General features: G+C 39.6%; 2 protein-coding genes and 1 long non-coding RNA gene across 8 annotated transcripts in view; 2 read left to right on the plus strand and 1 right to left on the minus strand.

Moving 5' to 3' along the window:
* The first annotated feature begins 896 nt into the window (after positions 1-896).
* On the plus strand, positions 897-9,885 carry LOC146247024 (death-associated protein kinase 2-like). Of its 2 annotated transcripts, XM_084682294.1 has the most exons (11): positions 897-1,176; positions 1,341-1,481; positions 2,897-3,118; positions 3,389-3,527; positions 4,766-4,895; positions 4,994-5,069; positions 5,210-5,362; positions 5,727-5,772; positions 7,580-7,669; positions 7,969-8,052; positions 8,710-9,885. In XM_084682294.1, the coding sequence occupies exons 2-11, from the start codon at positions 1,420-1,422 to the stop codon at positions 8,788-8,790; spliced, it is 1,083 nt and encodes a 360-aa protein (XP_084538420.1). In that variant the 5' UTR covers positions 897-1,176; positions 1,341-1,419; the 3' UTR covers positions 8,791-9,885. The 2 variants fall into 2 exon arrangements, with proteins under 2 accessions (XP_084538420.1, XP_084538418.1); XM_084682292.1 differs by lacking the exons at positions 7,580-7,669; positions 7,969-8,052; positions 8,710-9,885 and adding an exon at positions 6,233-7,203 and having other exon boundaries at positions 904-1,176.
* On the minus strand, positions 7,471-12,584 carry LOC146247025 (uncharacterized). The gene is made up of 2 exons (XR_014732255.1): positions 12,538-12,584; positions 7,471-8,669 (listed from the first exon to the last, which is right to left on the minus strand). It is a non-coding gene; the product is annotated as an uncharacterized LOC146247025 (long non-coding RNA).
* herc1 (HECT and RLD domain containing E3 ubiquitin protein ligase family member 1) overlaps positions 10,639-12,755 on the plus strand; it is a 46,738-nt gene continuing 44,621 nt past the window's right edge. For all 5 annotated transcript variants that reach the window (XM_084682289.1, XM_084682287.1, XM_084682288.1 and 2 more), the window contains exon 1: positions 10,639-10,849. The gene's annotated coding sequence lies outside the window, so the exon portion shown is untranslated. The remainder of the gene's footprint in view (positions 10,850-12,755) is intronic.

The raw sequence follows: 12,755 nt of genomic DNA on the forward strand, positions 1-12,755 counted from the left end.
AGAAAATCCATGAGGTTCTTCATGGTGAGGATCCTCATCAGCTCTTTCTGAAAATTATGAGTCAGTCCATAACATGTAATTATTTAAAGGGAATGTCATTTGTCTGTTAATGTAAACACCTGGCTGGGAACATTTATCAAATCTGTGAATGCATTGTGAGCCTTTGTGTTTTGTTTTTTTTACAAATGCCCTAGCAGGTGTATCACACACAACAGAAACCAGTTCAAGAAACACTTTTTTCCCACTGAAATCAAAACCTCTCTGTAGCTGTTGTAACTCACACGTGAGGTCTTGCAAAAATTCTTCAGCTGGATTAGGTTTTTTCCTACCAAAAAAAATGCCCATGACGACAAGTTTCTTCATTGGAACACTTGCCCGAAGTCCTAAACTAGGCCATAACTGAATATTTGTGCTTTTAAACAGTGGTAGGCCTATCCCATCAATATTAATCTGCAGCTTGAATTTAAAGCCATGAGTTAAGGTGTTACGAAGCGCTGCCAAGATACCTGTAAGATGAACCCACCACATTTTTCTTAGATTTTGTAATACATTTCAGTTTTGAGGACAGTGCTAGCATCTTTTGGCAGTTCTGGGTGGTACACCCTCAACAGTGTAAGGAGGGCTGTGAGCGCTACCAAAGACTGATCTGGACAGCCCAATTAGCTAAAACGCTGTCCAAAAGGCTCACAAGCTATTCATTGGTGTCAGCATCATACTCTGAAACAATTTCTTCCTCTCCCCATTCTATGTCTGTGTGATGGTCATCTGAATTGTCTTCCACCTGAGCGACTCTATACATGCGCTAACGGTCTATCCACACATGACTTAAAATCTGTACGTTAGACGCAACCCACAGGCGTCGCCCCTTTATATTTTAGACTCTTTTTTAAAGGACACTCCCACAACTATTTAGTAGGAGTACACACCAATAGATTTATTTTCAGGCAGACAAAACTCAATGTAGATTCTGTAACTGTTAATCTCATACACAATTTAAAAACACCCACTAGTAAATAAATAGAGCGTCGCGTGGTAAAACAGGTGGTTCAGGAGCGCGAGCTTTGGGAATGCGTGAGCGCTCGTCGTCAGCGACCCAAACGCGGTTGAGCTTATAGCGATATACTAAGAAATCACAGTGGACGATTGAATACACGGTTTGGCAGCAACTGAAAGATGGTAAGAACTCGTAGATGTCGATTTTTGTGGTCGAATAGGTTGCTAGACTAAGCCCAGGAATGTTACAAACAGTTTTTTTGAATTGTATTTGGTTTCAAATATAAGAGACACGGCCGTATAGGCTACATGTTTTTCATCATACTGTTGGACCCTGTTTGTCACAGGGTATTCCAAGACAGTAAAGAAAAAAAAGTGAAACTGAATGGATGAACCATCCCAGCTACAGCAGAAAGAATTGCAGATATGGCCCTTTTCAAGCAACAGAAAGTGGAAGATTTTTATGAAATAGGGGAAGAATTGGGAAGGTAAAGAAAATATCTTAAATATTGTTATTGTAAATTTACGAAGGTTTAATGTTTTGTTATTATTATTGATCAAACCAATTAAAATACAAGTCACATGAATGATAGAACCATATATCCTTAAAAGTCACAAATATAGTGTTGTGAGATATGTATGTGTTATGAATGTAAATCGTAAAAAAAAAGTACCATGGAGGTGACTTAAAACTAGTGCCCAATAATAGTGCTATGCTTTAATATGTACATCATCTGCAGTTCATGCTACCACATTTGACAGTTTTCACAGTAACTGTCAACAGGAACGTCAGAAATTTTGTGTAACGTCTCATGCCATCTGCTGCTCAACGCTGTCAACATTCTGTTATACACTATCACTATCATACACCCCCCCACACACACACACACACACCTACACACACCTACACACACACACACACACACACACATTGTGTGCCTCTGTCTTTCATTCAATGTAGACAAGCAACAGGTGGACTGAGGAGGCGGACTGTGTTTAAATATAGTGTATTAGTCATTGTGCTCTGTACTTTGAATTAAGAAAAAACTGCCTTTTCTCACTTAGACGCGTACCCACTACATTATGTGCATGGTGAGTTCTGGACCAAGTGAATAGATGTCCTTTCTATCCTTTTCCAAACATTCTTGCTACTTGAAATATTTGCATATAGTACTGTTGCAGCCCATTTCCAAAGTGAATGTACCCTGCAACCCAGTATGTGTTCTTTTTAAGACACAACTGTGACAGGCACTTCTCACTGTGCTTTTTAAAGGCGTGTTCTATGTTTAGGGTTGTCTGTATCTACTTTCAGAGCTACTGTGAATGAGGAAGTGGAGTATAACTTTACTCACCCGCGCAACGGACAAGAAGAGAAAGTAGATGCAGCCGTAGCTAACTGACCTTTGAATCTGGCCAACTCCATTAAAACAATACTAACCTTGAAATAATTTATAATTGTCTCCTTTATATTTATCACATGTTCTTGTTTTTATGGATATGCATCAATCAGAACATTGAGTTCCTTAGTTTAAAAATACTTTTTTAATGCCCATTGATCAAATGTTCTTGTTAATGGATATGTATGCATGAAACCCCAATGCCTGAGGTCAGACGCCATGCTGGCAGTCCAAGATAACTGCTGAATAAGCCCGCCACTAAGAATAGAATAGTTGCCTCTTGTCAACGTTTTACGTTGCAAATTAAGTTACCCTCAATTGAGTTAACCTTTTGCATACATAACAAATATACTAAAGGAATACAGTTTATTGTAATGATTAGATTTTAATGATATGTGACACACCACAGAGACCCATTCCCAGCTCTTTCCCCTTCATACTCCTTTATGTTTTCCTACTCGAGTTTGTGACATCATTGTGTCTCACTGTGCTTTTCATGGTCACAGTGGACAGTTTGCCATCGTAAAGCAGTGCAGAGAGAAGAGCACAGGCCTACAATTTGCTGCCAAGTTCATCAAGAAACGGCAGAGCGTGGCAAGCCGACGAGGGGTGAGGAGAGAGGAGATTGAGCGAGAGGTGAACATCTTGCAACAGATCCAGCACCCCAACATTGTCACACTGCACGACGTCTACGAGAACCGCACTGATGTGGTGCTAATCCTGGAGCTGTGAGTGAGATGAGACCTGTCTAGACAAGCCCTGGCTAATGCCAGCACTGACCTCAGAAGTTGCATAGACTGGACCAAACAGATTCAGTCCGACTAACTGTTTATTCATGTTAATCATATGTATGCTATTTGCTAATTGTTTTACAATGTTTTTGTTGATCAACATCATACTTGCTTCTTATGTATTTTCCTTTAGTGTTCTTAGCAATCGTTGGCATATTAAGTAGAATTCAGGGAAATTATATACAGTATATCCATAATGTTTTACAGGGTGTCTGGAGGAGAACTATTTGATTTCTTGGCTCAGAAGGAGTCTCTGAGTGAAGAAGAAGCCACACAGTTCATCAGGCAGATCCTGGAAGGTGTCCACTATCTTCACTCAAGAAAGATTGCTCATTTTGATCTGAAGGTCAGTCCCCTGTGAGTTAGTGTGTGCGTTTATTCTCTGTGTAATTTCATTTCCTCTATTATTTGTCTATATTGTATTGTACAGATTAATTAAACGGTGTTGTGCAATTAAGTTGATGGTGACATTGAGAAAAGCATACTATTTCAGTTGTAAAATATTAAAGAGGTAAGAGGGAAAATAAACCAGTAGCTATGCAAATAGTTTTACACTATCAAATGACATTTTAATTCCAGGCCACTTTAAGGAAACATACAAATAGGCCTATGACTTTATGGAGAATCAGATGAAATTAATAATCAAAACTGCACCGTAGGAACCAGCCTATCTAAAACACATTTAAACTAGCTAGCAAACTACATGACAACAGTGCAAAATGGAAATTGCATGGGCGTAGCCACCAAACTAGCACATTGCTCCTGAAAGAAATTGCTGTCAAGTAAAGAAGAGCATTCAATAAAGGTGCAGTCCCTGGCAGTGATGACAAAAATATATGAACTGGAAAAATCACAGGAAGACCTGTGAGGAGGCAGACCTTGTACCATAGAGAAATGGGTACAAGCTACGGTCTAGGGCACAAAACACCCTTGTGTGAAGGTCAGAGCTCAGTGCAGGTCTGGGTGTAACGTCCTATTGGGATGATTTCAAAGGCGTTGTCTGTCAGGGGTTTGAGGGAGAAGTAAAGCCAGGCAGAATGTAACATTCAGTAATAAGTGTTGGAATGTACTACAAACAAAAAAAACATAGCTAACAATTGTTGACAATTATCCCACTTCATTTTATCTGTAATCGATTAAATGTTTGCTAATATACCTGAAAATGCTCACTCCTTAGTTCACATATTTTATTAGGACAATAGATCAATAAAACATTTGTAGAGTGAGTTATGGTTGAGGAAATTATTTTAGTGTGAACTGTGAACACAGTAATTTATGCAACTGTTGAGGAACTGGAAGGATGTCCCTTCCCTAAAAGGCTGTGTGGACTGATTTTCAAGAGAGGAAACATAATATTTGGGTGAGGTTTCACTATAAAAAAACAATAGACAATTCAAGTGTCACTATATCCAATAGTTTAGACATTCCTTTCCAATTATTACTACTGTTACAGTAAACTTGTGCAAAGGACGATACAAATAACATTTGATTTGATTTACTGACAGGATACTGTATTTTCACAGATTTTACAGGGTAGTCTTCTAAACTCTGTTTACTCAGCAGTCATGCTTTTGTGATTTACAGCCTGAGAACATAATGCTGCTTGACAAGCATGTGCCCTTACCAAGGATCAAACTGATCGATTTTGGCCTGGCTCATAAAATTGAGGCGGGGGCTGAATTCAAGAACATATTTGGCACTCCAGAGTTTGTGGGTAAGTTGAGAAACAATGGTAAAACAAATTGCCTAGTATGCATTGTTAAATCTGGACAAAGAGAAGGCATACTTGTTGGTTTTAAACATCTTTACTAGCTCCAGAGATTGTCAACTATGAGCCTCTGGGGCTGGAAGCAGACATGTGGAGCATAGGGGTCATCACCTACATCCTGTGAGTACACAAATGCAAAAGACTAATCTTGAATTTGCTTCAAGAATGGTAATACATGAACAAAGTATCCAAAAAGGAGAAACACGATAAACACAAACAAAAAATCAGCCTTTACCTATACTATACATTTCGTGTTTCAGTCTGAGTGGAGCGTCCCCCTTTCTCGGCGAATCTAAACAGGATACATTAGGCAACATCTCTGCAATGAACTATGAGTTTGATGAGGAGTTCTTCTGCCACACTAGTGAACTGGCCAAGAGTTTCATCAGGCAGCTTCTGGAAAGGGATAAGAGGTGAGAGTTCATGGGAGAAGTGGAAGGCACATACATACATGTCAAATAGTATTGCCTAAGTGTACTATTGTTGTATGTTTATTGTGCTCTATTGCTCAATCTTGTTGTGAGTAATGCAGTGTTGTTTTGTGTCTTGATGTTTGTTTTTCCCCTACAACTCTATGCCATTGTTGCATTTAGCATCTTAAATGATAAAGAAAAATCTAGTCTCTCTCTGTCTCTTTCTCTTTTGCTTACTGGTGAGGCAATATGTTATAGCAGATGGCCTGTATACAATGTTGAGAAGGATGTTCTCAAGCTGTGTCCTCTTGCCCTACCTTGTAAAACACTTTTATACTTTTTAAAGTAATTCGTTGTCTTACAGAAAGAGACTGACTATCCAAGATGCTCTCAACCACCCTTGGATTAAGGTACTTGTAAATATATTATATTTGGGATAAGAAAGGTTTATTGAATTCAGTAAACCATAATCTGCGGCTTCATGCTATTGTGTTTTTGCATGTTTTATTCCTATTACAATGTTTAACAACTTTGCAAATGGTCTAGTAAAAACAAACACGCTTTTGTTGATCTGGTAGGATGAAAATAATATAATAATTTTAAAAAAAGTTAATTCGTTTGTTTGTAGTGATTGACAATAACTGCTTTGAAGTAAACACTTCCACCCTCAGATCATAATAGAGCATGACCCTAAGGATGAAGAAAAAGTGACTGACCTCATCTGGAATGTTTTGCTTCTTCTTGGAAATAGATAGTACAGTGTATACTCACCCAAGTACTTGCATGTGTACAGTGTGTTGCATCAATGCATACATGCTTTTGAGTTGCTCCTGTGCGCTGACAATATACTGTATACTCCTCTGTCTCAAGTCCAATGAGCACAAGGAGGAAACCAAGGAAACCAAGGAAACCAAGGCCTGTGTGACGAAGAAGCGTGAGCGGCGGCAGTTGAAGACCAAGCGCCTGAAGGAGTACACAATTAAGTCTCACTCCAGCATGCCGCCTAACAACACCTACGTCAACTTTGAACGCTTTGCTCAGGTGGTGGAGGACATCGGTCAAATGGAGGGCACCTTCAGCGGCTTGGCGGCAGCCCATGACTGCCTGCAAGAAGACATTGACGCCCTGGTCTCCATCTACAATGAGAAGGAGGCCTGGTACAAGGAAGAGAGTGAGGGTGTGCGCCATGAGCTCTCTCAAATCCGCTACGAGTTCCGCAAAGTGGAGGCCATGAAGAGGAGCCTGCAAGAAGACATGCAGGCGGTGGACAACAGCCTGGGGGCAATTACCAACCGCTACCAGGAGAGGAAGAGCCACTTTGATGCCCTTAGGCAGGAGCTGAGTGATGAGCTCAAGTGGGTGCAGGATGTGGTGGGGTCCTTTCCCTCTGACGGCAGCGGTGGCGGAGGCTATCCCAACTGTCATTTCTCCACCGTCTTTAATAATGATGTGAATGAGGCCCTGAAGGAGCTGCTAAACAGATCCTGTGGAGGGGACCTGTTGTCTGGGATCAACCTGGATTTCACTGAGGCTGGCCAGCAGAGATGACATGAGGGACACTGTAACTGACCTAAATACAGAGAAAACAGCTAGAACATGAGGGTTTAGGGGCTTTATCTTTGAGGGCTTTATTTTTTTGTGTGGTCCTAGTCCTTAATTATATACCTCTGGTATGTACATTTGATGGTTAAATAACTTGCTGTACATCTTATGACTCTTATTTTAAGCATAGCCATTGCTTGGTAGTTCATGCACTGAAATGTGAAAGCTAAAAATTAATTTGATGTTAACAGGAAAAATAACTGATAAAGAAGGTGATAATTAAATGTACATCTAATACACTTCTACTTCTCTTGTATTTCTAAATACATTTGTGTTATTAGTTTTTATCCAACCTTATTCAGTATTTTGCCATGTGAACTCTATCACTACATTCTTTACTGTAAATGTTCAGATTAGATTGTTGCTCTCATAAAAAAAGTGTTTTGAAGGTATATTGGTGTGCATCATTCAGGAACAAAAGTATTTTATTTTCACCTGGTGCACCTGATATCAATTTGAATGGACTCAATGTGTGGAGTGTCTGGCAGATACACAAGCTACAGATACACTGGCAATTCATTTTATTCTGTTTGATATCCAATAAGACACTGGACAAAATCATAAGCTGAGCCATGGACCTTTGGCAACACAGTTTTGTTTTTTGGTGTCTTCTAGCCCTCAAACCCACGCCAAGCTTTAGTGCGCAGGCTGTCCGTCATAAACCTGGAAAACTTCAGAAGACAATACGCACGTCGAAGATGGAAGGTAATATATTGCACTACCTACAACACATTTACCACAGAGGTCATTACACATACAACACAGGCCTTTACTGAAAATGTGCTTGTGAATATGTGCTGGTTTTCTGTCTTGGATAATATAACAATGTATTTAATTTGCATATCCTTTTATTCAAAGCAACAGAAGGGGGGACCAGGAATCTGGGGGAGGCTTGAATGCTCCACTGCTGATCTATAGGCCTATCCATCCCAGTGTACGTCTTCCATGTAGTTCTGATAAAGTGTCACAACACATATGCTGTGCTCGCTTCTACTCTCACCCAGATGTCTATAAGGATCGTGGCCCTGTGCAACCATCTAACCAGGCTGATGAAGAGAGAACCTTCTTTGGAGCAGGACGACGATCCAGTAGGTGGTCAACATCTTTACTGCTTCGCTTATCTTGTTAACGTGTTTACGTGCAACGATGATTTACCCCCACTGTGCTGATGTCACTACATGCAATTAGATTATGGAGCAGATTAAGAGACTGGAATATGGATGTCATGGGATGCGCTGTGTGAATGTGTTAATGTTGGGGGTCAAAGGGTTTGGACTTCCAACTGTAAACAACATTCCAAAATGTATAATATCCATTTGGAAAGAAGTTTGGTATACTAATTTGAATTCCTGAAGATTTTCTTGATCAAGGCAGACTCGGAATACTTTCATTTCAGTATCTGGACCTAAAAAGAATGGAAAGTGTTCCAAAGTTACAGATATTAAAACCTACTGGAAAATCAATCACATATTTAACAATAGATTTGGTTGTGAAATTGTAGCATTTTTAGAAGGGTACATTTCACATATTGTCAAGTCTTTACAGTTACAATTAATATCCTATTGTAATCAATAATAAGTTAAAACTCCATTACTTTTTCTATAGCATTTCTTGAGATACATTTTGTACAAAGCCCCCAATTTGGCTCCAATCTCCAAGACTGGGTCAGCAGGTGTTGCTAAATGCAGCAAGCTGGTGGGAGAGCCTGAGAAGAGAGAGATGTGATGTATACAGTTCTGTTGCAGAGAAACTATGAGAGTGAGCGAGAGGAGGAGGACACCAGGAAAAGAAGACCCACAACAAGGAAAAGGAGCAACACCTCCTGAAATCATCACAGAAAAGCTACATTCCATCTCACTCATTCACTGATATTTTAGTGAGTGGGCAAAGTTTTGGAAAGATGGAATGGATAAGGCAGCATACCTCTGTCTGACAAAGCACTTTGTGGGCATTTGTTGGGCAGAAAGAGGAATGGCCTTAAAGCATACAAATACTCCATAATCCAATTCGGATGACATTTTGATCAGGTTGTGGGACAAAAATTGCTATTCCATTCACTTTTTCCTGTGGTGGAGTACCTCTATCACTAAACGTATTACTTTGTGGGGCTCTTTGTCTGCTTGGCTCGATATTTTCAACTGTTTCAGAAACTCTGTGAGACAAAAAGCAACAGTCAGTGAAATGTGCATGACACATTGTTAAGCAACAAGACCAGGCAAAATGTAAAGGACCAAATATTGAACATTTTACTTATGTGTACTCTTCTCCTGAAAGAGAAAGAAACCCTGCAAATGAATACCAAATAACTGTCTTATTTGCAAATGAATATGTTCACCCATTTAGATTTTTTTTTTCAATATTGATCAGTAACGATGTGTGCAGAAGTTACAGTACAATAATCTGTTATATTATTTTTGCTTATGCTATCTTTTTGTTTACTCTGAGAAATGCTAGATCAATTAGTCCTGTATCTGTATGGCATGGGACAACCAAGGAGATTCCTCCTAACATCATGTGCCCCCCATGACTAATTGTGTTTGCTGATTTAGTTTGCACTTTGCAATAAGGCTCTCCTCCTAAAGAATAAGGTCAACAAAAGAGATGATTTGCCCACTATAGTGATTATATAATCATGCATATGTATAAGCTGGAACATTTGACTAACATCTACTGAGCTATTGTGAGATTTAAAACAATATTGAAAGAATGTACGGTGAGTAAAATCAGTCACATCTTCAAACACTGTACGTTAACTAACAATTTTAGGTCTTCTGGGTCAGCTAATGGAGGGTTAGCTGCTCACCATCCAATATGTTCAAACAGAAGTATTTGTTTTTCACACACTTGTCGTGTGCCAAGAACTATGAAACAAAGTTATTTAAATGTATTCGAAATTAATAAATACATGTTGACATGTGAAATGTAAGGATGATCTCTAGGGGGCAGCATATACTATGAACATAAACTAGCCAATGCCCTAGTATGTTACACACTACAGTCTGGGGGCTAAACTAAAGTAACTTCAAGTGCATGAGTAGATATTCCCAAACTGGGCCCCTCGTTGTCTCTGCACTGCCCAGATAACTACAACGGACTTCCACTATTTGCTTAATACTCTTACCTTCACTCCTTGCACTGTAACATGATACCTACAACTTCATTGATTTGCAATACATTCTAAGATAGTTAGCTTTTTAATGACCTTTTTATTATTATTGAGGTATTATTATATTCGACCATGTACAACAAAAAAGTATAAATAGTTTGAAAGTTGCCTTGCAAGGAATATATGCAAAGCGGTGGATCAAACGATTACATTCAAAACATTATTTTTGCTGTGGCTGATGCAATTCCATTTTTAATTCCGAAGGAAAAACTTAAACACTTTTGGAGATGCATTACATCGCATGCATTAATCACATTTTCAAGACATGTGTGATTAACTTGCGGGGGCAAAATATGGTGAGGAAAAGCTAGATTACACTAAGTACTCCCTGGATGTTCCTCTTCCCCCCATAGTTTTGTTGAGTTGTCATGTCCACTGGAAAAATATGCAGTAGCACTATATACTGTTAATAATACAGAAGACATGGATGCACAGGAACACGTCACTGGCTCACTGCGCCCTAGGGCTGGGGCTCTCCGGCTAGGGTTGGGAGTGAACCTCTTGTCTGCATTCATTGCAGTGGAAGGTGCAGGAACTGAGAGGTGATATGGAAACCTATCCCTGATTGACTGAGCCCTTATTTGTTCAGTTGGCATAAATAAAACCATCAAAAGATAAGCCTGTGAAGTATTACAACAAAGGATACTGGAATTATTTCTACCATGCAATGAAGATTAGTTGTATGTAGCTGGCACCACGCAGGCCTTTGACAGTTGATGGTAAGCTAAGCAACGCTTCGAATCTGAATCTCTGCAACGGATCTCGCTAGCTGGCAGTGCTATTAGCAAGCCATGCTAGTTAGCTAGGTAGATAGTTTGTTTACGAGCTGGCTAGAGCTAGGTAACAGTATTTTTTGTTGTAGCTAGGCGCAACCTGCCATTCCGTTTTACTTAACCCGCTAGTGTTATCAGTTGCTGTCTGTTTTATTCTTGAACAGTGTGGTGTGGCGTACCTGTCAGCTTGGTGAAGTACTGTAGCACACAGATTGGGCACTCCTATATGGATTGGAACCTATGCTATGGCTATGTGTACTATGATCCGTGTTGGCTGCAGCTGCTGTTGCTTACTGGCTAACTAGCCACCAGCTAGCCAGGTAGCTAGGCTATGACCAGCACAAGCAGCAATTGTAGACGAATCAGTCAGATACTACAACTGTAGCGTTAGCTGTCTACAAAATACCTAGTATCAAGCACAGCTAGCAAACAAGGCTTTCACTCAGAGAAGCACTCAACCACATACTGTATATAGCTACCCGGTTATCTAGCTGTTCTAACCAGTTAGCTATGAAAAAACTATTTGTTGAACTAGGTAGCGTAGTGTCATAAAACTAGCCAGCTACAGTACTGTACTGTATCTGGGAAACACACCATATAAGCTAGTTACTCGTGAGCTAACGTCAGTTTAGTTCCCACTCCCAGCTAGATGACTGGCTAACCCCCTTGGTTCAGTGTCGCGTTGCTGACTAATGGCTTCAAAGCTTTACGTTAGCAACAATTAAATCGGTTGTGGCTAGCTAGAAGAGCTGTCAATTATGCAAGCCCACCTGGTGCAGAAGAGTACACTATTGGTTACTCAACTATCCAACATGGTATTTTTTTTGCTAGCTTCTGAATTACTTAAATATTGAGTACTATCTGTTTGCAAAGCAAGATCTAATAAGCTACAGGTCAAGTGTCAAGAATAAAAACGGGATATCTAGGCTATACATTGGCAAGGTTATAAACAATGTTGGGAGTAATGAACCATGATGCCTTTGCTTACTATATCCTGTCCGTATGGGATATTTGGATAGATGCCAGGCAGCATATTACCCTGTCTTAAAATCTCTGTGTCAGAAGGGTTATGTTTTGTCAACTCTTTTAGCTGTGGAATATGCTAGGGTCAATAGAAAAGCTACCCATGACTGAATTATTTCCTTTTTAGAATATAATGACTGAAATTCCTACTGTGGAAAAGGCCTTTCTGAGTTAAATGTTAACGTGCAAGTGCATTTCATGATGCAATTTCTAAATTTGCTGAAGCATTTGGTGTTGGTGAGATAGTTACAGACTTCCCCCTGTTTCTTACATTGCCTTCAGGGAGTTAATGTCCCTGATCTTGTTTCTTCAATGCACCAAGCAAGCGTTCTATTACCAGATATACCAGATCCTTCTCCAACCAATAGACCCTTGGCCTGACATAACGGTACCACAACATACACAGATAGCCTAAGGTTAGGCTATGTGTTAATAATGCAGCAGGGGGAAAATGCACTGTCACTCCTGGAGAGTTAGGCTATGAAATTAATTCAGTACACTTGTATCTGTAGACAAAAACAACATTTGTATGCATCATTAAATGGTAAAGGCATTTTGTCAAATAGTTTGTGTGTATCAAATGCAAATAGCGTTGTGTTCAGGGAACTTACAGTGTAGGCTACAGTTGGTTAGTGTCTAATGTGTGTCCGGATAGTTTGATCACATAGTCAGCATGTTAAGGAGAAGTCTTTTCTCTAATCAGTTTCAGATGGATGACCTACTTTTGCAACGTGCCATCAGCTAGATTAAACAGGTTAATGATCAATTTAACATCATGTTGAAATACCTGTAAAATTACAAGTTACAGTACATTTGTGAATATTTTCTG

The sequence above is a fragment of the Hypomesus nipponensis genome, chromosome 19 (genome assembly GCF_054491055.1).
Source record: "Hypomesus nipponensis isolate SF chromosome 19, ASM5449105v1, whole genome shotgun sequence".
NCBI lineage: Eukaryota > Metazoa > Chordata > Actinopteri > Osmeriformes > Osmeridae > Hypomesus > Hypomesus nipponensis.